This window comes from Leopardus geoffroyi, chromosome B2 (assembly GCF_018350155.1).
Source record: "Leopardus geoffroyi isolate Oge1 chromosome B2, O.geoffroyi_Oge1_pat1.0, whole genome shotgun sequence".
NCBI lineage: Eukaryota > Metazoa > Chordata > Mammalia > Carnivora > Felidae > Leopardus > Leopardus geoffroyi.
The window spans coordinates 145,139,363-145,161,464 of NC_059332.1; the positions used below are offsets into that span (position 1 = coordinate 145,139,363).

The 22,102-nt window shown below is 40.6% G+C and overlaps 1 protein-coding gene across 3 annotated transcripts in view; it reads right to left on the reverse strand.

Moving 5' to 3' along the window:
* The window catches only part of PRKN (parkin RBR E3 ubiquitin protein ligase), a 1,352,534-nt gene that overhangs the window by 175,150 nt on the left and 1,155,282 nt on the right, over window positions 1-22,102 (reverse strand). For all 3 annotated transcript variants that reach the window (XM_045500229.1, XM_045500228.1, XM_045500230.1), the window contains one exon: window positions 17,444-17,593. In XM_045500229.1, coding sequence (XP_045356185.1) covers window positions 17,444-17,593 — 150 coding nt within the window. The remainder of the gene's footprint in view (window positions 1-17,443; window positions 17,594-22,102) is intronic.

The window sequence follows — 22,102 nt, forward strand, 5'->3', positions numbered from 1 at the left end:
TAAGTGACAAGCCACCCAGGCGCCCCAGCTTGTGTAGCATAACAAAGATGGCTGAGTAAATATTATATAGTGTATACTGAATTATTATTACCTACTAGTTTTTAAACATGACAAGGAAAGTGATTGTGAGTTCTATCAATTCCTGAGTAACCTCTAAACTGCAAGAGGGAGCTAAATCTTCCACAGCCCTAAGGTATTGATCTGAAGTGAAATTAATATTGCAAAACCACAATCCCTAAAAAGTCTGAGAAAAAACCTGATAAGTGGTAATCCGTGTTTTGCAAAGTTGCTAGGAGGGTTATGTTACTTCGAGATAATATTGGTCAAAATGGTCCTGGTGATGTTGAAGTAACAAAACACGATGCATTCGATGGACGGAGGTGTATAAGGCCTCGGCTGCCTTTCAGGAAACCCTGACCAGAGCCCGAGCCCCTGCACTCAAATCAGAGAAGGCGACATTTCAGGACAGCCCATCACACACAGCTGATAGATTTTCCCAAATAAGGCAACCCCTCAAGCTATTGCTAATCAAATAATTGCCCTGCTTTGCTTCTGAGGCTCCTCTATAAAAACCTCCCCCCAGCTCCTATCCGTGGAGGCTCCTGACCTCTTCTAGCATGTGCTGCCTGATTTGAGTCCACGCATGCTCAAATAAGCTCTTGAAAATTTTAATGTGCCCTAGTTTACCTTTTAATGGTGACTTCAGTAATTTCCCCTTGCCATCCATACTCCCACACTAGCACTAAATTACCTTTCCAGAATCTCTGGTCATGTTTCTTCTCTGAAAGGCCCTACCTAGTCTCCATGGGCTGAGGAGAAAGTCCCAAGTCTGACACTCAGCACCGAGGAGCCCCATGAGCCTCGCGCTTTCCTGGCCACCTGCTCCTGACTCTCAGGTTTTTGTATCATCCAGGCCCTCACCCTGGTGCAGAGTCTTATGCCTAGAATGTTTCGAGGGCCCACCACTCCTTCATTCTTCCAGGCCCTTAATGAAGCTCCCATCCTCAATAGTTCAGAACCTTCTCCTCTCATTGGATAATTCAACGTACAGCCATGCGTGTACCACTGAGAACTTTTCTGGATGCTGAGGATACAAAAATCAATACAGTGCATCCCTGCTCACCCCACCAGGGGCCCACAGATTGACTGGAGCAAATGGTTTGTAAACAAGCAATGTGGCAAGTGTGAAAATAAGTGATATTCAAGGTGATACGGGAGTTGAGCAAGCATGCCCTTAGCTCTTCTGAATTTCTGTGGCACGATCTGGCATGATTCTGTACTGCCATATGGGGATGCTGTTTTGTGTACGTGTGTCCTGTTTTCCCATTCGTTTACGTGTGCCTTGAGCAGGGCACTGAATCATTACCTCCGTGTGCCCACAGTTCCCCGTACAGCATCACATACCTAGTGGACGGTCAAGTAATGGCTGTAGAATAAATAAATGATTTCCCCTTACAAGTGTTACCAACTTATTTTAAATATAAGGAAGGATGTATTGAATATTTTTCTCCCGGGTGAATGTTTCTTATTAGAATAGCTTTGTTGCTGAACACAGCATGCTTTCTGGTGATGGCAGTAGAAGAATAAAAGCTAACACTTCTAGGAACTTCTGTTGGAAACGTAAATCAGAAGCTGATCTTACTCCAAGTGCTACGTGAAGTCTCATATTTAATTTGCAACTCCAAAAGCTTTAAGCTGTGGTACGTGTGGTTCGACGCGGTTAAGCAGGACATTTGTATGTAAAATTAGAACAAAAAGATTGGTGGGTGAAAACTTCAGTCCAACCAGGGAATTTTCTAGAATTGTACCTCTACTCTCAGTTTGTGGCAATCCTGAACGCTAACTCTATTTATCTGCACAAATTCAGACAGTTATTGTGGCAACACCTTATAATGCAAGGGTTGAGTACAATTTTATGGGTATTATTGGGAGTTGAGGTCTAATTTCCATGCCTTTGAATAGAAAAAAGTGAAAGGCAAATACCGTTTAAAGAAAAGATCACCATGCAAGCACTCAGTCTTGTTAGAAATAGAGCAGGCAGCATTCTGCTCAGATGTTTTTCATGCATGAAAGTACAAAAAACTCTGGTAATGGAAAGGAGAGGATGGTGTTGGTTGAAAGGGTGGAGAGGACCATGTCCCCAAGATGTGGGGGACACTCATGAGAAGGGTGATTTGTTTTCAGAAATACCAAATAAGAGGTGTGCTGTCTAGTTAATACTAGGTTTACAACCTATAGGAAATATGTATGAACCGCCTCCCACAACAGAGTCCCAAACCCTTAGCCACTTTCCTTCCTGGTTCTTCTTCTGCTCTCCGTTTCAAAGGCTTATTTTGGGAGGCTTTGCAATGAGCATGCACCAAAGAACAAAGGGAGGAGGGACTGAAAGTCTCTGCATCATCTCAGGGAATGTACATTTGTTTCAATCAGACTACTTTGTGCCTTACATGAGCATAGGTGACGCCTGGGTAAGGCTGTAACCTCTGTAGTTCTCAGCCAATGAGGAGTCAGGGGAGGGACTTGCATGCTAGGAAATTGTCTGGTGTAACTTTCCTGAGTGTGCCTGTCCATCAAACACCTGCTCTTGCAAGAATGTTGATTAAAGCCTCACTTCATTGTGCTCTGAGGCTCTGAGTCTTTGGGTCCCTCCTCTGATTGGGTCGGTAGGCTTATTTCTCACGTACTGACCTCTACCCCCCACCATCCATTCACCCTTTCCTGCCTCATGATAATTTTAGCTGGACAGATGGCATCCACTGCCTTTGGAGCTGGCCATGGGGCCATGTAACTTGCTTCTCTCTGCCAGGTATGGGCTGTGTGACACTTCTGGGTCTGGCTGCAAGGAGTGGAAAGTCCTCCCTGACTCTTTGGCACCACGTATGAAGGCAACAAAGGACTTTGTGGGGCAGAGCCACAATCCAGGCTCAAGATTTTCATGAGAGAGAAAGAAACTTCCATCCAGGTAAGTCACTGCTGTTTTGGGTCTTGGTCACACCCCATGGAACTGATGTCTGAATAAATACTATAATGGAGTACACAATGATCCATGTATCCAGAAGAAATGAGGAGAAAATTTTTATTGCTGATTACAGCTACTGTGGACACACAAAAGTATTATGGGATATAATCTGAAGGTGATCTTGTCTGCTACTAGAAAGTCCTCATCAAGTAGCTCTTTATGTTGTTATCTGCCCAAAGTTTTCAGTGAAAGAATTCTTTTGGTCATTTTTAAGATAATGCATGTGGACCATTTAAGAGATTTGTACTTGAGGAACAGAAAACCCAATTCAACTGACTTAAGTAGAAAAGAAATGTACTCTCTCCTGGCCCAACAACACAGTGGCTTTTTTTTTTTTAATTTAAGAATTTTTTTATAATTTAGTTTTTGTTTTTTTTTCACATGAAATTTATTGGCAAATTGGTTTCCATACAACATCCAGTGCTTATCCCAACTGGTGCCCTCCTCAATGCCCATCACCCACTTTCCCCTCCCTCCCGAAGGACCTGAATGTGAGACAGGAAACCATCAAAACCCTAGAGGAGAAAGCAGGAAAAAACCTCTCTGACCTCAGCTGCAGCAATTTCTCACTTGACACATCTCCAAAGGCAAGGGAATTAAAAGCAAAAATGCACTATTGGGACCTCATCAAGATAAAAAGCTTCTGCACTGCAAAGGAGCACAGTGGCTTTCGAGCTAATTAACTGAGTAGTGCAGCCAAGACCAGAAAGACCTGTTTTCTTCCCCAAACCAATACAAGTAAGGGTCATGGGAATAGTAAGACTGGGTTAGGTGACTCAGGATTTTCTACTGACTTGGGTATGAGGTCACTCTCCAAAGAGACAGATACTAGAAGAAAACTCAGTGTTCTGTTAGCAAGAAAAAGAGGAAGACGTATGTTTGGAGGGAAACCAATGCAGTCCACTGCAACCTGTCCATGCACACACAGATTCCATCTGTGACCTGTCAGCTCACCCCAGCTGGGTGGGTGGCCAGACACTCAGAGGTGGTACTTCAGTGGCAAGCAGTCTTCTTTGTAGAGGGAAGATAAACAGCCTGTAGAGCAGGCTGGTTCTTTTCTTAGTTTTCTAGGGATAATTTGTGTCCCTACCGATTTACGATTATACATCAATAAGGGTTAAAATGGTGCTCAGAATATTAAAGGCATACCCGGTAAGTGTTTTATCTACACCATGTTCATTATTGAAGTCTAATGCTTTTCTGAGATCATACTAAAACAATCTTTGGTTTCCTTAGAACAACAAACTAGAAATTCACACAGCTACGTAGCCTCCGAACGCCCAACTTGGAGACCTTTTTAAAAGTCTCTGATCCATTCATAACGTGAAGCAGTTTTTATGCAGTGCACTATGGGAAGTTCTGGGTCAATGGACTTAGTCTAACAAAGATCTTATCTCTTTAATCCTATCTTTCTACTTCAACTTTTCTTATTGATGAAACGAGGCTCCTGCACTTTACGATAATACAATACCTTACAATACCACTTCTACAAAAGCCAGGCCGTGTGGTCACATAAAGCAGTCTTTCAGAAGCTTCCTTTGACTTGGACTTACTTCTTCCCAAATAGCAGCCATCTTCTGAGATGCTGAGAGCTCTGCTCTCTACTCCCTGTTTACATGTAAAATGGTTTCCACGAATGGTCTAAAGAAGGTTGCTAAATGGGCGATTTCTCTTCCAGGAGGCATCCATTCCAAGCACTTCACATTCTCTTAAACAGCCAGCAAATAAAATTCCACCCTATCTCTGCAAAAGACTAATTTATAACCTGATTGGACTCATTATGTCTTCTTTTATTACTTCTTCCAAATAATCACGCACTGCCGATTTGCAGGTGGATATACACGAAGAGCCTCACGTTCATGGAGAGAAAGAGGCAGTAACAAACACGGTATCTAGGAATTCGCTTAAGAATTCTCTAGGGATGGGTCACATTCTGTAAGTGGAGTGGTTTCTGTCTGTGGAGTAGCCTCAGGAATAGCTAATTCAGACTTCCTTTGAATTATGGACGTGCCAGTTTAACACTAATACCTTGAGAGGAACCGGGGGGAAAAAAATCACTCGACATTAAATTCCCAGCTGTCACAGCATGCTGGACAATAACCAACAAGGCTTTGGGAAGAAGAATGTATGTCAGGAACAATATTATTTCTTTGTAAAAGGGAGTGACGAGCGGTGTGGATGGGAGAAGAAACAGGCATTCTGGGCCTGGCTTCTACAGAAAGGAGGAAGAAAATTGCTTTCTTTCTGGAAGTGAGTGCAGTAATAGGTCCACTTGACAAATTACTTCCTAGAGTGCATCAGATCATGTTATCTCCCCCTGAAAGGATTTCTTCTTGTTTTTATCCTTCTTCTGACCCTGGTTCAGGAAGATAGGTAGACGGGGCAAAGCTTTTACATGTGGCCTATGCCTTATCCATGGGTTTATAGTCTTACTTGATTTTTTTCTTCTTCTGGAGAAAAATCCTTAACAGAAATCGATGTGAAACAAATCTTACACTCTATTCAAAATATAAACTTTAATTTTTTTTATTTTTTATTTTTGAGAGTGAGTGTGTGTGAGCAGGGGAGGGGCAGAGAGAGAGAGAGAGAGAGAGAGAGAGAGAGGGTGACAGAGGATCTGAAGCAGGCTCCATGATGACAGCAGAGAGTCTGATGTGGGGCTTGAACTCACGAACTGCAAGATCATGACCTGAGCCGAAGTCAGACGCCTAACCTACTGAGACACCCAGGCACCCCCACAATATAAACTTTCAAATGGACAGGTGAACAGAGACCTGTGAAGCAGGCTCAGGGAGTCCTGCCAAGTTTACCTCCTGTGGGCCTCCAATCCAAAAGAGAAGGTGGGATTCAAGATCATGTTGGGCCAGGCCAGATTCGACTGGGGCAGACTTGAGAGTCCTATTCTTGGGTCTCATTCATTCTGTGCTGAAGATTTAAAGATACTGTTTGAGGATCTCACCTGGCAGAATCCTTGGACCCACTGAATGCACAGCAGGGCACAAGGGAGGCTAAGATCCAGGGGACACTTAGTTTATGGGTCTGTAATAGACCGTTAGCGACCGCCAACAATAGCAGCGAATTGTCTTTACCCAGGAAAAGCCCTGTTCCCTCACAGGAGATTGCAGAGAACCAATCTCATAATTTATAGACTTAGCCTTTCCAGTGGGATATGTGACCAGCAGTGAGAAATGCATTGCTCTGGTGCCGAGTGCCTGTTTTATCTGGGCCATGTTGTACTCTGTTTCAATTTCACTGAAAATAGGTATAAACGAAAACAGGATGAGCAACAAAAAACCAGAGAATACACTGCAAGAATGTAATCCCTAGAACACAGGTATGCGCACGGCATCATCAGAATATGTTTTCCTCTAATTTAGGAACTACTTACGCTATTTTAAAGCTACCCCAGAATGAAAAGCCACCCATTCATATTGGTCTGTTCCATGCATTTGGTGACATGTCCTCATGGAGCTTATTTTGAGAACATGAATAATATTTCGCAGCAGACTTCACTCCCACTTTTCTTAAATATGTCATTCAACTAAATCAGTATGACAGGAGAGTGTGCTCTACACAAATTAACGCTTGAAAGATGCCAAGCTGTACCACCTGCATCTCTGGGAATGAGTGTTTATAATTCGCTTTTCCTGCCCTTGGTCTCTGCTGATGGAAGGCGTGTTTCCTCTTCCCTAGTCTAAGCCCAAAGCAACACTTTGTCCGAAATGGTGTCAAATTCTACCTAATTTAACTATTGGTTACCTAGCTCTTATTCTTAACATATAACATTACTATCTTTTTTTTTTTTTTTTTTTGGTAATATTACAAGTTTAAGAAAAAAAGTTCATAAACTAAGAAATCCTTTATGTCATTAAAAGCAAAAGTAATATATCTCCATGTTTAGAAATGTCAAACATTACAGAAAGTTATAAACTAAAAAATGGAAGCTTCCTTCCCTATATCCCCACTTTCTCTATACAAAGGTAACCACTGTTAACAGTTCCTTTAATTCTTTCCAGAAAATATTTTATATACTTAAGAGTCTTAATCTTCTGTTTGTGCTCTTTTTACTTAATTCTATATATTAACAATTGTTCCATATCAACAAACAGGTTGACCTTATTCTTTTAAACAGGATATTGTATTTTACTGTATAGATGTGCCAAAAATATACTTAACCACTATGATATTCCTGAAAATTTGATTGTTTCCACATTTTTATCTATCACAAAACAGTGCTACAAAAATATCCTCCACAAATATCTTGATACATCTCTATGATTATGTCCATAACTTCTATTTCTAGTAGGATCATATTACTGTTAGACCTATAGGAGCAGGGGTTAGGATTTTGCAACCCAAGTTAGGACAGAGAACTTTGATCTGCAGGGATGATTCTGTGATAGGGCCGACACACAGTAGGTATTAATGTAGGCAAACTAATTTTATTTTATTTGAGGCAAACTAATTTTAAGCACTGGAATTAAAAGCCTGGATCTAGATATAGCTTAAGGGGACACCTGTCAGGTCTTTGGGGATAACGTGAATAATCAGCTATTGTTGAACTTACCACCAAACTTACACTGGAGATGAACAAAGTATTAGTGCTATACGTGGGACTTAGGAACCCATAGAGCAACCAAGTCCCTTTGGGGTTTCATACCAAGTGCACGTAGGTATGATGCACAGGGCTGGGCCTCACAGACAGGGGGTGAACATTTAATGTTAAATCCAATCCTGGGGGGACAAGGCATTTTTGATGAATTGAGAGAATGATGTCAACTTAAAAGGACCCTAAGACTTCTTATCACTCATGAGTAATATACTGATTACTTACATAAAGTCAGAGAGCCTGCCTGGCTTTTGATCCGGGGAGATAAAAGGACTATTCCAGCTGAATACATTTGAAAATAGAATTGGAGGAACAAAGTGTGGTACATCCATGTGACGGAATATGATTCATCTGTGTAAAGCAGCGAACTCTGATACATGCTATAGCATGGATAAGCCATGAAAAATTCATGCTAAGTGAAATTAGCCAGACAGAAAAGGACTCTGATTCCACTTATTGTGAAATATCTAGACTAGGCAAATTCATAGAGACAGAAAACAGATTGGAGATTACCAGTGACTGGGGGGGATGGGGAGTTGGTTACTGCAGAAGGGGTACAGAGTTTCTGTTTGGGGTGATGAAAAAGTTTGGAAATAATCACAGCTGATGGTTACACAACATTACGACTGTACCTAATGCCACTGCTCTGTATGCTTACAAATGGTTATAAATGGCAAATTTTATGTTACATATATTTGAGCATAATAGAAATTATTGTAAAAAAGGCAAAATAAAAGAGCAAAGAAAACCGTTTTGATGATCATAACCTCATAATCCGGAGTATGAATATCACCGTGAAAGATGAGACCCAGAAAGCATAATGAAGCAATGGGAATGAATAACATCAGATCCTTGAGGCCACTCTCTAAAGGCAGCGGGACGGGAAATCAAGAAGCCCCGGTGCACAGGAAGGAACGATGGCGGCCAGGCCCTAGATAAATCCGTAGGAGGCACCAGCTCCTGCAGGGGCTGCCTCCTGGAGAGCCGTAAAGAGGAAAGAGCTGGAGGCAAGTCCGAAAGAGGACCTGATGTGTCTCTGGGAAGCTTCTGCCACCAGATGATAGAAGCCTGAGAAATGAGGGACGGGGCCGGGGGACATTAATTAGTATAACGACATACAGCATAGCTCTCTGTCCCGGAGATCTACCAGCGGCCTCTGGGAAGTGAGGCCCACCCTTCGGGATACCAGGTAAGGGAACTCCAGCCGGCCACCCTGCGAGAGCGCCCCCAGCAGGGCGTTCACGGCTGTGCGTGACCCACGTAGCACGGGGTTGTGATTGCCCTCGCATTGTGCTGCCGCCGTTCCGGACGGTACGGAAAACCAGAACAAAACCCCAAACCCCACAATCCCGTATCATTATCATACTGTCCTATGCTCTTAATGCTTTATGAGATTGACATAATAGTAACATCAGCTATGTTGATGAAACTATTGTATTCACCAAAATATCATTTATTCTATGGAATTTAAAGATCTTCATGTTCACCGAAGAGGAATCATCTGAAAAAAACTAATAACCCACAATCATAACATTTCATCCTCTCTTCTCCGTGGATCTTACGCCCATAGGACTACGTATCAATGGCTGTTTAAGAAAATAAAAAGGTTTCACTATAAAAATATGCAGTGTCAAAAATACACCCACAACAATATGGTATACAATTTAATTCTTTAAAAAAGCATACTTTGTTAGTTCTCTACAAAGAGGAAAATGTTGTAGGTGTAAGGTTCCTAGCCTTTGGTCCCACTAGCTCATTGTGACTGTGGTATGCTTGCTGTTGGGCATTGTCCATTGAAAAAATTAAAGCAAATGCTTTCCTTCCCAAGTTGTTCCGCGAAACACCCATCCTATAAAATGCACTACACAAAAGGCAGTTCTTGCTGTAAAGAGTTTAGGAAATGCTGCTTGTGGTATTCTATTTGTTCAGGCAAAAATGTGTGTTTGCATACTGAAAGCTTTTAGGTGGGGGGGGGGGCACCTCTATTTAACTTAGTTTAACACTAAGTTTCCAAGCTCTCTGATAATGGACCTCTGCCAAGCCTCTCTGCCTCTACTCCAACTTTCCTCCCAGTAACATCCTCTGGAACCTATGCTGAATGAGCCTCCCTTTGGAAAATGCGGCTGTACATTTTTGTTCTTAGGAAATGACTTTAATTTCTGGAAAGATTTTTCTTCTTAACCAGATGGAAGAGGTCGAAGCGTTTGTATCTGAGACACAGGAAACTCTTTTTGGGTGATATTCTAGTCTTTCTCTAGACTCATGCTGTCTGATAGGACTTTCTGTGCTGACGAAGATATCATCCTGTATCTGCATTGTCTAGTCCGGTGGTAGGAAGCCACATGTGGCCGTGGAAGCATTGGAAATGTGTCTATTGTGAGTAGGAAACAAATTTTAAATTTTATTTAATTTTAATTTAAATAGCCGTGTTTGGCCAGTGGCTACCATACTGCACAGCAGAGCCCTAAACTGAAGTGAGAGCAGAATCAAAAATTCAGAGAAACTATGTTATCTTCAGTAGAAGTCTGTTTTCTAGAGTGTTCTGAGCTCTCTGGTAGCTTGTAGAGCTAAAGAAGAAATCAATTTGCCACAAAATTGATTTCCTAACATTATTCAAAGAGATGGAGCTTACCATTTTGAAAGAGTATCATTATTTCGGACTTCCCTTTATTTTAACAGCAACAACAACAAACATAGCTAAAGACACGTGGAATGGTCACTGGTCTGAGTTGGGTTAGAAAATACGTCTTTCTATTTCAAACCACAGAACACTTTCTAGGAACATTTGCCAATTGATAAATGTTTTCCAGAGGAATGGTATGCAGCACTTGTTTGTACATTTGTGAACGATTCCTTTAATTAAAATAAATATTCTCCAAAGCTTTCTATCTTTGCACTTCAAGCTGTCTCTCACACAGAAAGTCTAGCGAGACTTGTTTCCAATCTGCAAATGAGCCAATCTTAGAGTTTAAATTAGATTTTTGGACACACGTCAAGTAAACATAGAATGCAGATTTTTTGACATTTCATAACATTAGCTTAAAAAATACTTTTATTTATATATCAAAGAATACATATGAAAGATTAAAAGGTTATATAAAAGAATAACGTGTCGAGAAGCTATGATTCTACTCTTTATGTGTTGCAGAGGCCGGGTGGTCGAGGCAAGCGAGGTGTATGATTGCAGCTGGAGCTTTGTGCTTACAAACTCCCATCGAGGCACATTGGAAAATACCTATCCCTTTTGGTGTCTCCTTGGAAGCATCACAGTATAAACCACATGTATTTGGAGTCTAGATTTTACTCTCTAGTCTTCCTTTTAAAAAGAGAGAATTCAATATAGGTTTCAAAATACTTCACAAAATTTAATTAAATGTTGTATTTTTATAAAATTAAACTATCCTTAAAGAATAGGAAAAGTAACCATTTTGTTTCCCCTTGTATTATTAGATATCGTCCATCTGCGTGCTTTTTATTTAAGAGCTCCATATATTGAACAAAAAGCCTCCCCACCTATTTATTACTTTAAGTTTTTAACTCAATAATCCGATCTTTGAGTGAAAGACTAGGTATCCGCATTTGTCTTCATTGGCTCCTTTCCTATGTAAAATGAAGCTTGGACTCTGATTTAACTACAATCTTCAACAATACAATAATGCTATTGTTATAAGCAGTTTGAAATCACCATTTTCGACAAAAGTTTCTTTGCACGTAGCAGGTTGTACTCCATAGTTGTGCAGATCTAGACTTGGGTTTGATGCAGCCTCTCTATCTTGGAGACCCTCTTCAAGAAAAATGCAAGAAGATAACCTTGGTAAAATCAAGGGGTCTGTGGGGCGCCTGGGTGGCGCAGTCGGTTAAGCGTCCGACTTCAGCCAGGTCACGATCTCGCGGTCTGTGAGTTCGAGCCCCACGTCGGGCTCTGGGCTGATGGCTCAGAGCCTGGAGCCTGTTTCCGATTCTGTGTCTCCCTCTCTCTCTGCCCCTCCCCTGTTCATGCTCTGTCTCTCTCTGTCCCAAAAATAAATAAATGTTGAAAAAAAAAAATTAAAAAAAAAAAAAATCAAGGGGCCTGTGCGAGTGTGGAGACCACGGCGAACGCTTCATTAGCGCCTTGATAAATCTGCCTCAGAGCAACATGTACTCTCCAGTAAATTAAAGAGTGACTATAGGGTGCCTTAGAAAGTCTATCTGATTTCCTTAACAAATGGTCAGTAGTATGATTTTTTTTAAAGCTGCTTTTTTTTTCAGTTGTTATTTCATCCTCGAATTTCTAATTTAAAAGAGAAAGTTCTTCATCTAACTCCTATTATCCCAGATGAGCAATGATCTCTCAGTCATATAATATCCCCAAACAATACCAAACAAGATAATGATGTTTTATTTATAGAAAACTCACAAGGTTTGATTGCCTTAGCTTTCTGTATTCCCAGGTCAGCGAGTATTAATGTATTCCATATTTTGTTGCTGTTTTCCAGTATTAAACATGTCAACATTTTACATTGGAGTCATAAAAGTTAGCAAGATAGTTCTGATGAATAGAAATAAGGCCGGAGTAAAGAATAATGCGTAACATGAATTCCTTAGGAAATCAATTAATATTTTTATAAGCAGTAGTAAAAATATGATCAAGAGTTAGCAGAGAGTGAGGTCAGGCTATTTGATCCCCAAATATATTCTTTGTTGAGTTCCATCTATCAACGTAAAAATATTCTGTGCTGTGGGAAAACCAAAATCTCAGTGCACCCAAGACTAAAACATTTTATGTATCAGAATGTACAAAATTCTAATTTGGCTGTGTAGCCTTTGACAGGGTACAAAACTGTAATGCTTGCAGCACTTCCAGGCTCCTAATTGACTTTTTCTGGATCCCTGAGCTTAGTACATTTTGTTCTGAATTATGTATTATGTGTGCAAGTAAACCACTGTATATTTTATACTTTTTGATGAGGTTCTTGTTGAGGCAAGGGAAGCAATTCTAATATTGGGGAAAATTGTGATTAATATTTGGGAATAAAAGTGATAGTGTATTCATATTACTTCTACGTTATTAAGATTCATCCATCCATCCAATGAATGTTGAACTCCACATACATGGATTTACTGAAGACAATAATATCAAGACTAAGAATGGGAATATAAAGGCATGAAACAAGGGTAACACTTCAACTTAAATTCTGGGACACGGGACTTAAGCTCAGATAATTCTTTATAATGGTAATAAATTTGCTGGAACCATCACACATCTGTCAGACCTTTCTGAGATGGACTGACATTATCATTTAAATAGAAACCCTTGCCTTCATTTACTAGCTAATGTATACTGCTCTCCAGGTAGCAGACAAGTCTAGTGATATAGTGGAGCAAAGGATCAAGTAATCTGATTTTCCAATGGGCATTACTATATATTTGAATAAGAGAGTCATAAACACTAACCTAAGTACCTATTTTAAGAAGCCAAAGACAGGCACAATACTGAAGGATATATGGAATCTATATACAACAGTAATCATGGGTGTATGAAGGACCATCTGGGCATGTAGTGGTGAGCCGACTGACTGGAAGACTGGATCCATCCAACCCTGGAGTACAACACATGGAGATGTGTCTCAGCTCTGAAAATGGGTGTCCATAAGCACAACACAATGTACCTCTAAGGCCTAATTTGTGAAGTCTGTTAATGACAGGGAATTTGACTCTCAATCTTTTTACTCATGAGATACTTTTTGTAATATCAAGCATTTCTTGGATACCCAGATAATAAAAACCTGTTGGTAGTTGAGAAAAAATTAAGCACAGATAGACTCACAGATATCTTACATTAAACCTGTAAACTACAGCCTGAGAACCACTGAGGTTAATGATATTTAGAGAGTCTTCAAATCCAAGACTCTATGATTCTTCCATAGCTTTCCTGGAACACTGTGCAGGATGAGGTACCCACTACTCCCTGAGGCAGCCCATTTTGTTCTTAGTTGTCCATGGTGTTAGGGCAAATGCTAAGCAGTGACTCTTCTTCCTCTAACCTCTACTTACTGGGCCCTGTTCTGCCTCTGAACAACATGAACTAACCATGATTTCTACCACACAACAGCTTTCCATTACCACCCTGAAATCCAGAAAAGATTGGCAGCTTATGTACAAATCATAGCAGAACTGCGTACATCAGAGAAAGGGGAAGAAAAAGAAGGAAAAAAGTGAAGCCAGAAAATGAGCTTCAAAATCCGCTACTAATGGTCCACTTATATGCTATACCTGGAACACAAATGTGGCTTCGTGTTTTTGACCAGTTACCTTTCAGAGGGACACCTTATTAGTTGCACCATATACAAGGTCTTCAAGAACAACTTTAAGTTGTCCTTGTGCTCCTGCTGCAGTGGTCAGCCTAGAATAGCCACCATGTTTCCTCATAGAAAAGTCCATTGGGATGTCCTGAACCACAGGTATCAAATTTTCTGTATAAAGACTACAACGTGAACGACATTTTGCCAAAGTACTGTGTAGGAAAAGCAATTCTTTGAAGGGCTAAAAGAGTGAGGTCTAGGTACTTAATTCCCTGCTGTAGATACAGCTTGATCTGGCTCGATTCTGGAATATTTGGAGGAGAGCAGCAAATGGTTATCTTTTATGTAGTTTTGTTTGGATATCTAGTCTTTTAAGCAAGGTGTTGATAAATATTGATTAAACTTTTGATTAAATATTAAATAAATATACATTGTATGCCAGGTATTGTTCTAAGCACTTTACACATATGATCTCATTTCATTGTCATAACAGTCTTATATGGGGTTGCTATAATACACCCTGTTTTAGAGATGAGGAAACTGAGTGCAGAAATATTAAGACCAGTAGTAGTTGGTGGAGACAGGGTTTGAACTAAGGCCTCCAACCCCATCTCCTTTTTAACCACTACAGAATCCCCAAATGCATGTTGGCTGGGTTAACATCCTCTCATGAAAGTCAAGAGTTTGAAGGAAAAGGGTAATGATGAGGTCAATTTATCTTCTCTACGTTGAGAAGTCACAGCAATGGGAATTGATGTAAGCCTCAACAGGAATATGGGGATTGGGGCAAAAAGACAGGGAGAGAAAGGAAAACATCAAGTTAGGTGCATAGTTTAGAAAATCATTTCTTTGTTCTTTTTCCAAATTCTTCAAATTGCAAACTGTGGGTTCAGAATATGTTCATGAACTCTTTGATACTCTTTTCTTTAAGACAGTGCCTAACTGCCTTCCCTTTCAGGGTAGGCTGGATCTTACACATCAGTTCTAATGAATGAAATAAAGTCATGGGGTACAACCTTGGAGATCAGGTCACACAGGCACTGTGGTTTCTCTTCACTCTCTTGGATCATTTGCTCCAGGTAAGTTATCTGCCACTGTTGTGGACAAATAGCCTAAGAAGAGGGCTGGGTGGTGGGGAACTGTGGCCTTCTGCCAGTAGCCAGTGAGGAACTGAGGTTGTTTTCAGTCTGTTATCATGTGAATGAACCATTTTGGAAGTGGATCTTCCAGACCCAGTCAAGCCTTCAGATAACTACAACCCAGCTTGACTACAGCCTCATGAGAGACCCTGAGCCAGAACCACCCAGCTAAGCTACTTATGGACTCCTGACCATCAGCGACTGTGAGATAATAAATGTTTATTAATTAAACATCTAGAATTTGAGGTTATTTGTTATGCAGTAATAGACAAGTAATCTATAAACCGACAAGCACACTTTCAAAAACAACAAAACAGAACAAATAAAAATAAAACAAAACTCATCACCTATAATTTCGAAAGGACAAAGAAATATTCTGAAGATAGCTATCCTCATTTAGGTAAGGTTTGCCCCCAAACTCTTTAATCCAAAGATATTAAGGCAATTGAATTCACTCCCAAAGTAATTTTCCATGATTTGGAGCTTAAATGTATGTTATTTACTTACAATGTGACATTGTATGCAAAAAGGAAGCTATAGTTGTTCAATATTTAAAATTACATAAAACTTTTGAAGTCCTTTTTTTTATGTTCATTTATTTATTTTGAGAGGCAGTGTGTGTGTTAGCAGGGTCTTGAGGGGTGGAGAGAGAGGGAGAGAGAGAATCCCGAGCAAGCTTAATGCTGTCATCACAGAGCCTGACATGGGGCTCCATATTACGAACTGTGAGACTGTAATCCGAGCCAAAATCAAGAGTCAGACACTCAACCAGCTGAGCCATCCAGGCACCCCAAACTTTCAAAGTCCTTTAAAGCAAATGAATAACTGAATGCAGAAGATGGGCCAAAGAAACTCTTTTCCCCATAAAAAACGTTAAGATCTTAACATCCAGCTTTAAAGAATGGAACAACGGTAGGCAACGAGCAGGCAGAAACATACAATTTAGATATTAGTGAAAAATTTTATAAATTATTTTAAAAGAAAACATGCACTAGCACCCTGATCCCAGAATTTAGCAGCTTGCTCAGGCCACACACAATCGGCGCAGATTACACAGTAAATGATGATGATCGGGGCTGCAAAGTGTAGTTTGATTTTCATAATTTCTAAAAGTAGCAAACATGACTTGTGTTTCCATCCCAATGTGATCATGACTATTAATCCAGAGGCATTTTTTTCTGAGTAGGCATCATGGTATCTCACTGGTTTTCAATGTCCACTTTCTCTACATTATGGCTCAGCTCAGGGCTTTGCAACCCACTGCATGACAGATAGCTTTACTAAGGACAACAGATACTACCTTATGCATAGCTCTGAGCCAAAAATTAGGCCCGGGCAATATGCCTCTGCCATCAACACTCCTTCCAGAAAGCTCCTCATGAAGTTGCAATTTTAAAAGAAATGTTTTCCCATCAAAATTCAATAGCATTTTATAAGCACATATACCTTCTTCCTTTTCTGGCCTGCGTGAAATTTAATATCAGGATTATTATCCATTTGTCATTTCAACCTATAATTTAGCAAGCCTTTTTGTGTTTGAGTTATGCTCCCCTCACACCTTCACTGTCAGCTTGCAGCCATAGATTCATTCAAGAAGCCATCTGGGTCATATTGGTTGACCTCTTAGAACAAACATTTTCCGTGTTTCTTATTCTGCTTCCCTAAGAGGCACCATTAGTTTTGCTCATCTCTATTTAAAATGATTTTTATGACACAATAAAATTTCAAGTTTTCCATATTAATCTTCATTTTATTTCTTGAAATACTTAGGCAAACAATTTTGTTAAGATATCACTGATGGGAAATCCTCTTTCCCCTTTACTCTGCCTACTTAAAGTAAACTCTGAAAAAATAATAAATATTTTCTCTGAATCAGCTGAGCACCAGAAAGAGAGTTTAAAATCTGGTCTAGTAATTCACAATGCCTTACAGAAAACACTGTGATAAACGATTAAAGCAAAAAATCTGAATAGGGCATCAATGAAGGTCTATGTTCATATTTGGGATCCTACGTAAGAATTTAAAAATCTCATTTCTTTTTTTTTAAGTTACTCATTTTGAGAGAAAGAGAGAGAGAGAGAGAGAGAGAGAGAGAGAGAGAGAGAGGGAGAAAGCATCTCAAGCAGGCTCTACACTGTCAGCACAGGGGGCTCCAGCTCACGGAACCATGAGATCACGACCTGAGCCAAAACCAAGAGTCAGATGCTTAACCAACTGAGCGGCCCAGGTACCCCTAAAAATCTATTTTCTTATACATCAGTTCAAGGACATCTGAGTACAAAGGGAAAAATGAAAGTAAAACAAATAGATAATCTTTGCCAATTTGCCAAAAAAAAAAAAAAAAAAGAAAAAGCACACAAAATCAACACCCAAAGGTGTAGGTGGTACTTACCCCGCAGCCCAGACCATTTCCCCCTTCACAAGTGACCTTCCTCCTGCCTGGCTCGGGAAGCAGCCCTGCTCCACAGCCAGGGTGAGGGCACAGCACGCCCCCCATCTGGAGCACACACTCTTCAGCGCCATATTGCTGGTACCGGTTGTACTGTAAAACACAACATGGGTTTTTCAAAGTGATAATATGAAGATGTGCTGTTTTAGCCAAAATGTTAACAGCTGGTGGTGTGTGGGTTTTCTTGTTAATCTGTTTTGGTTAAAAAAAAATGGGGGGGGGGTGGATAAGGTATGATCCAACACAATGAAAGGCTTTCCGATTGCAATTAGCAAAATGGATAACTTTGTATTTCTAGAAATTGGTCCTAAATATTCCCCCCCAAAGTTTGGATTTGTTTTTTAAATTTTTTTTGATGTTATTATTTATTTTTGAGACAGAGAGAGACAGAGCATGAGCAGGGGAGGGGCAGAGAGAGAGCGAGACACAGAATCGGAAGCAGGCTCCAGGCTCTGAGTTGTTGGCACAGAGCCTGATGCGGGGCTCAAACTCACGAGCTGTGAGATCATGACCTGAGCTGAAGTCGGACGCCCAACCAACTGAGCCACCCAGGTGCCCCAGTTTGGATTTTTAATATTACTAACATCACCTCCATTTAACAGTCTTATTTCAGGAATTTTAGGAAACGTATCTATATTTTAAGTTATGGACACATAATGCATCATTATCAGTCTTATCAAGTGGTATATTTTCATGCCTCTATTCAGGTGTCTATGAGTTTTTGAAACCATTTTGAAAATAGGTCCTGATATTATACCCTGTGCTAATTGTGGGCAGCTCACAGGATATCTGAGCACATCTGAGGAATACTGAGCACATTCAGCTTGATGAGGAAGATTCATGTTTTCCTTTCATCATTGTTCTCTTTCTAAAAGTATGGTTTCTTTTATCCCTGACTTCATCATGCCCTTGCATGGCTCGACCCCCTCCTTGGTTTCCCCAGCCCACAGAATAAAACTACATAGTGCAGGTTCCAAGGCCATCCTATTGCAGCCTTGTTATTGTTCTCCTGGTGTTATTTGATCATATTCTCTTCTAAACTCAGATCAAGTCAAGTGGATTTGCTTGACTGTTAATTAATTTATGCAACCTTCATTGACAGCTTACTATGGTCAGACTGTGGGTGCTGGGGATACTGCAGTGGACAAAATAGACACCTGTGCTCTCATCCACATGCGGATAATGATAAACACTGAAAGGTTATATTTCAGTGGGAAGGAGAATAAAAAACAGGGAAGAAACAGATTTGGGGGAAGATGGGGACTACAGTTTTGAAGGGGTGATTAAGAGATAGGGGATGCCTTATAAAGAAGATACATGTGGGCAAACATCGAAGGGAGATCAGAAAAGCAAACCATGTGGCTACCCGTGGGAATGGGAATGGGCTTTCTGGCCAAGGACAGAGCATTACCAAGATACAGAAGCCAGAAGAATGTGCTCGGTGCTGTGAGATAGCAGAGGCCAGTGTGGCTGAGTGAGACGGGACAGGAAATGGCAGAAAACTAGTCAGAGAGCTCTTGGGAATCTGGGCTCTGTGGGTCCCTGAAGGCTAGTAGAAGAGTCTGGCTGCCTTTCTGAGAGAAACAGGAACCATGGAGACTTTGGAGCTGTGGGGTGACATAATATGACTAATCTTCTAAAGACAGCCATCTGGCTGAGGTGTTCAGAATAGACTCTTGGGGGCAAGGAGAGAAGGAGGAAGCAGAGGGGCAGGCGGGAGGTTTTCAGCAATCCACATGGAGGATGGTGGTGGCTCAAAACTGCAAGCTAGTGGTGGAGGTGGGGATCAGCTGGATATATGGTGCAGGTAAACATGGCAAAATTTTTAGGCAGATTGGATACATAGTGTGAGAAAAAAAAAAAGAGTCAAACCTGAACACAATGTTTTTGTCTGAGAAGACAGAAGGACACACACAGACACACACATACACACACACACAGAGAGAGAGAGAGAGAGAGAGACAGAGACAGAGAGACAGAGACAGACACAGAGAATGAATAACCGAGATGGAAAGACTTTAGAAGGACAGTGTGTGTATGTGTGTGTCTATATGTGTGTAGTGCCTGTGTGTGTGTGTGTGTGTGTGTGTGTGTGTGTGTGTGTGTGTGTAGGTTGGGAGTTGAGAAAAGGAGCCATTATTTCTATTGTACTTATCTTCAGTTTAATAAACTGCTATGCAGCTAAGTAAGAAGTTGAGTCGCTAACAACGTATGAGTTTGGAGTTTAGGAGAAAGAAGTGGGTTGTAGATACAAACTTTGGAATCATATGTGCATGGAGGCTGGGAGGAAAAGGGTTAGCACCAGGCCTCCCATGAATTTTCTCATTTTTCTGGCCCCAGGAAAGAAAGAAAGATGACTTGGTCAAATCCTCTTGTAAACACGCTAATGATACATCCATACAATGGCATTTGCTAGAAAAGATTCTTAACTGTGGAATACATTAAGCAGGAAATGCTTAAGTGATGAATGATTCCCTGAATGATGAGTGATGGGATAGCTTATATAATTGAGAGATTGCACATTAATGATCATTCCAGGTACTTCTCAGAGACCTCATTCATTAAGTCTTGCCTGTAGTACACCCTGATACACTGAGAAATGACCCAGGGAGCCCTGCTAAATGACGCAGACTTCTCTGTGGTTTGTGGGCACCTCATTTTTACCCGCCTTTGAAGCCATTAGGAGAGTGTGACACAAGGTTACATCTAGGATTCCTGAGTGTCTGATTTGACAGCCTGACTCTGTGTTATCTCCATAGCCATGAGACTGGCTGAGACCATCTAACCTTTGTAGGGAAGATGAGAAGGAGCCAGCAAAGGGCACTGAGAAGCAGCAGCCTATGAGGCAGGTGGGAAATGAAAAGGATGTGGGTGTCCTGGGAGCCAAGGGAAGAAAATACTTGAGTGAGGGTGTCATGATAAATTGTCTCAAAAGCTGCCCAGAAGGCAATTACTGGAAACTGGCTGGAGCTGGAAATACAGATGTCATTGGGGTCTTGGCAAGAGCCATTTCAGTGGAGTCATGGAGCCAAAAATCTTAGTGGAGTCAAATGGAGTCAGGACAGAATTGGAGGAGAGGAATTCCAAGAGGCAAGAATGGGTTCTTTTCCCCGTAGGAGTTTGGCTGAAAAGGAGAAAAGAAACATTGGATAGCAGCTGAAGGGGACAGAGATTGTAAAGGATTTTCTGAAAATGAAGAAATAATATATTTATATGCTGAAGGGAGGGGGTGGGAAGAGAGGAGAGAGTGGATGATGTCAGCTGGGAAACGAGCTATGTCCTAAGGAGGTGGCACACAACATCCTCTCATGGAACTGCGAATGACTTCAATAAATATTTATCGGAACCCTCTGAGGTGCTCAGCTCAGTACTGTACCACTAGACCTTTCAACTTTTATGCCTTGGCCTCGCCAAAATGGGTATGAAGTTTTAGTTTTATAAGATGAATTAGTTCTGGAAATCTCATGTACAAAATGATAGTACAGTGAATAATACTGTATTGTATACTTGAAATTTACTAAGAAGGTAGGTGTTTCGGAACAACAAGGCTTTGACTTAGCATTTTCTATTTGACATTTGTATTTGCTTCGTCTACACTGGTTTTTAAGAACACAGAGGATGGTAAAATAAAACACTATCCCACAATAGCTCAATGGCCTTATCTCACACACATACAAGGATACAGAATAATAGTACCAATACTATCACTATGAATATGATTACTAAAAACCTCAAATATATTTTCACATGCTCTACCGTTTCTTTTGCCAAATTAAAAAAAATGTTTTTGTTTTGGTTTTTGTTTTTTGAGAGAGAGCGTGAGCAGGGGAGGGGCAGAGAGAGAGGGAGAGAGAGAGTCCCAAACAGGCTCTGAGCTGTCAGCCTAGGGCCCAACCTGGGGCTTGATCTCATAAACCATGAGATCGTGACCTTAGCCAAAACCAAGAGTCTGATGCTTAACCAGCTGAACCACCCAGGAGCCCCATTGCCAAATTTTTATAATAATACTGTATCTACTTTGTTGGAATATACACCCGTTCCATACTATGCTTTGTTTCTCTTACTTTTCATGTTATCTTAAGTGTAAACACACACACATGTACACACAAACACACAAACACACGTAATGTTCCCCACAAGTTCTTATGTTGATATCTTTCCAGTAATTTTGGTTGTTAGAAGCTTGTTCTCTAGTAAATTCCTTGGAAGGAGTGTATAGGAAAAATATTCACTGAGGACTTGCATATCCGTGACAGTTTATTTGGGATCTTTATTCTTAAAAATGAATTTGGCTGGATATCAAGTCCTAGGCTCACATTTTTCCCCCCTTGACCATCTTCACTGTCTTACTCCATGTTCTTCTGGTGTAAGGTGTTATGGACAAGCCTGATGACAATTTAATTTTTTTCCCCTTTTACATTCAATTGATAATCTTTTCGCCTAGATGCCCAAAGGAATTTTCTTTCTTTAGAATATGGTAGTTTTGTTAGAATATATCTTGATGCTGGTCATTTTCTGATCGATTTTTTTGATTCAAGGAAGCTGTATTGCATTTGATTTTCAGTTATTTGCTCTATTTTCCTGCTTCGACGTGTTTCTTAC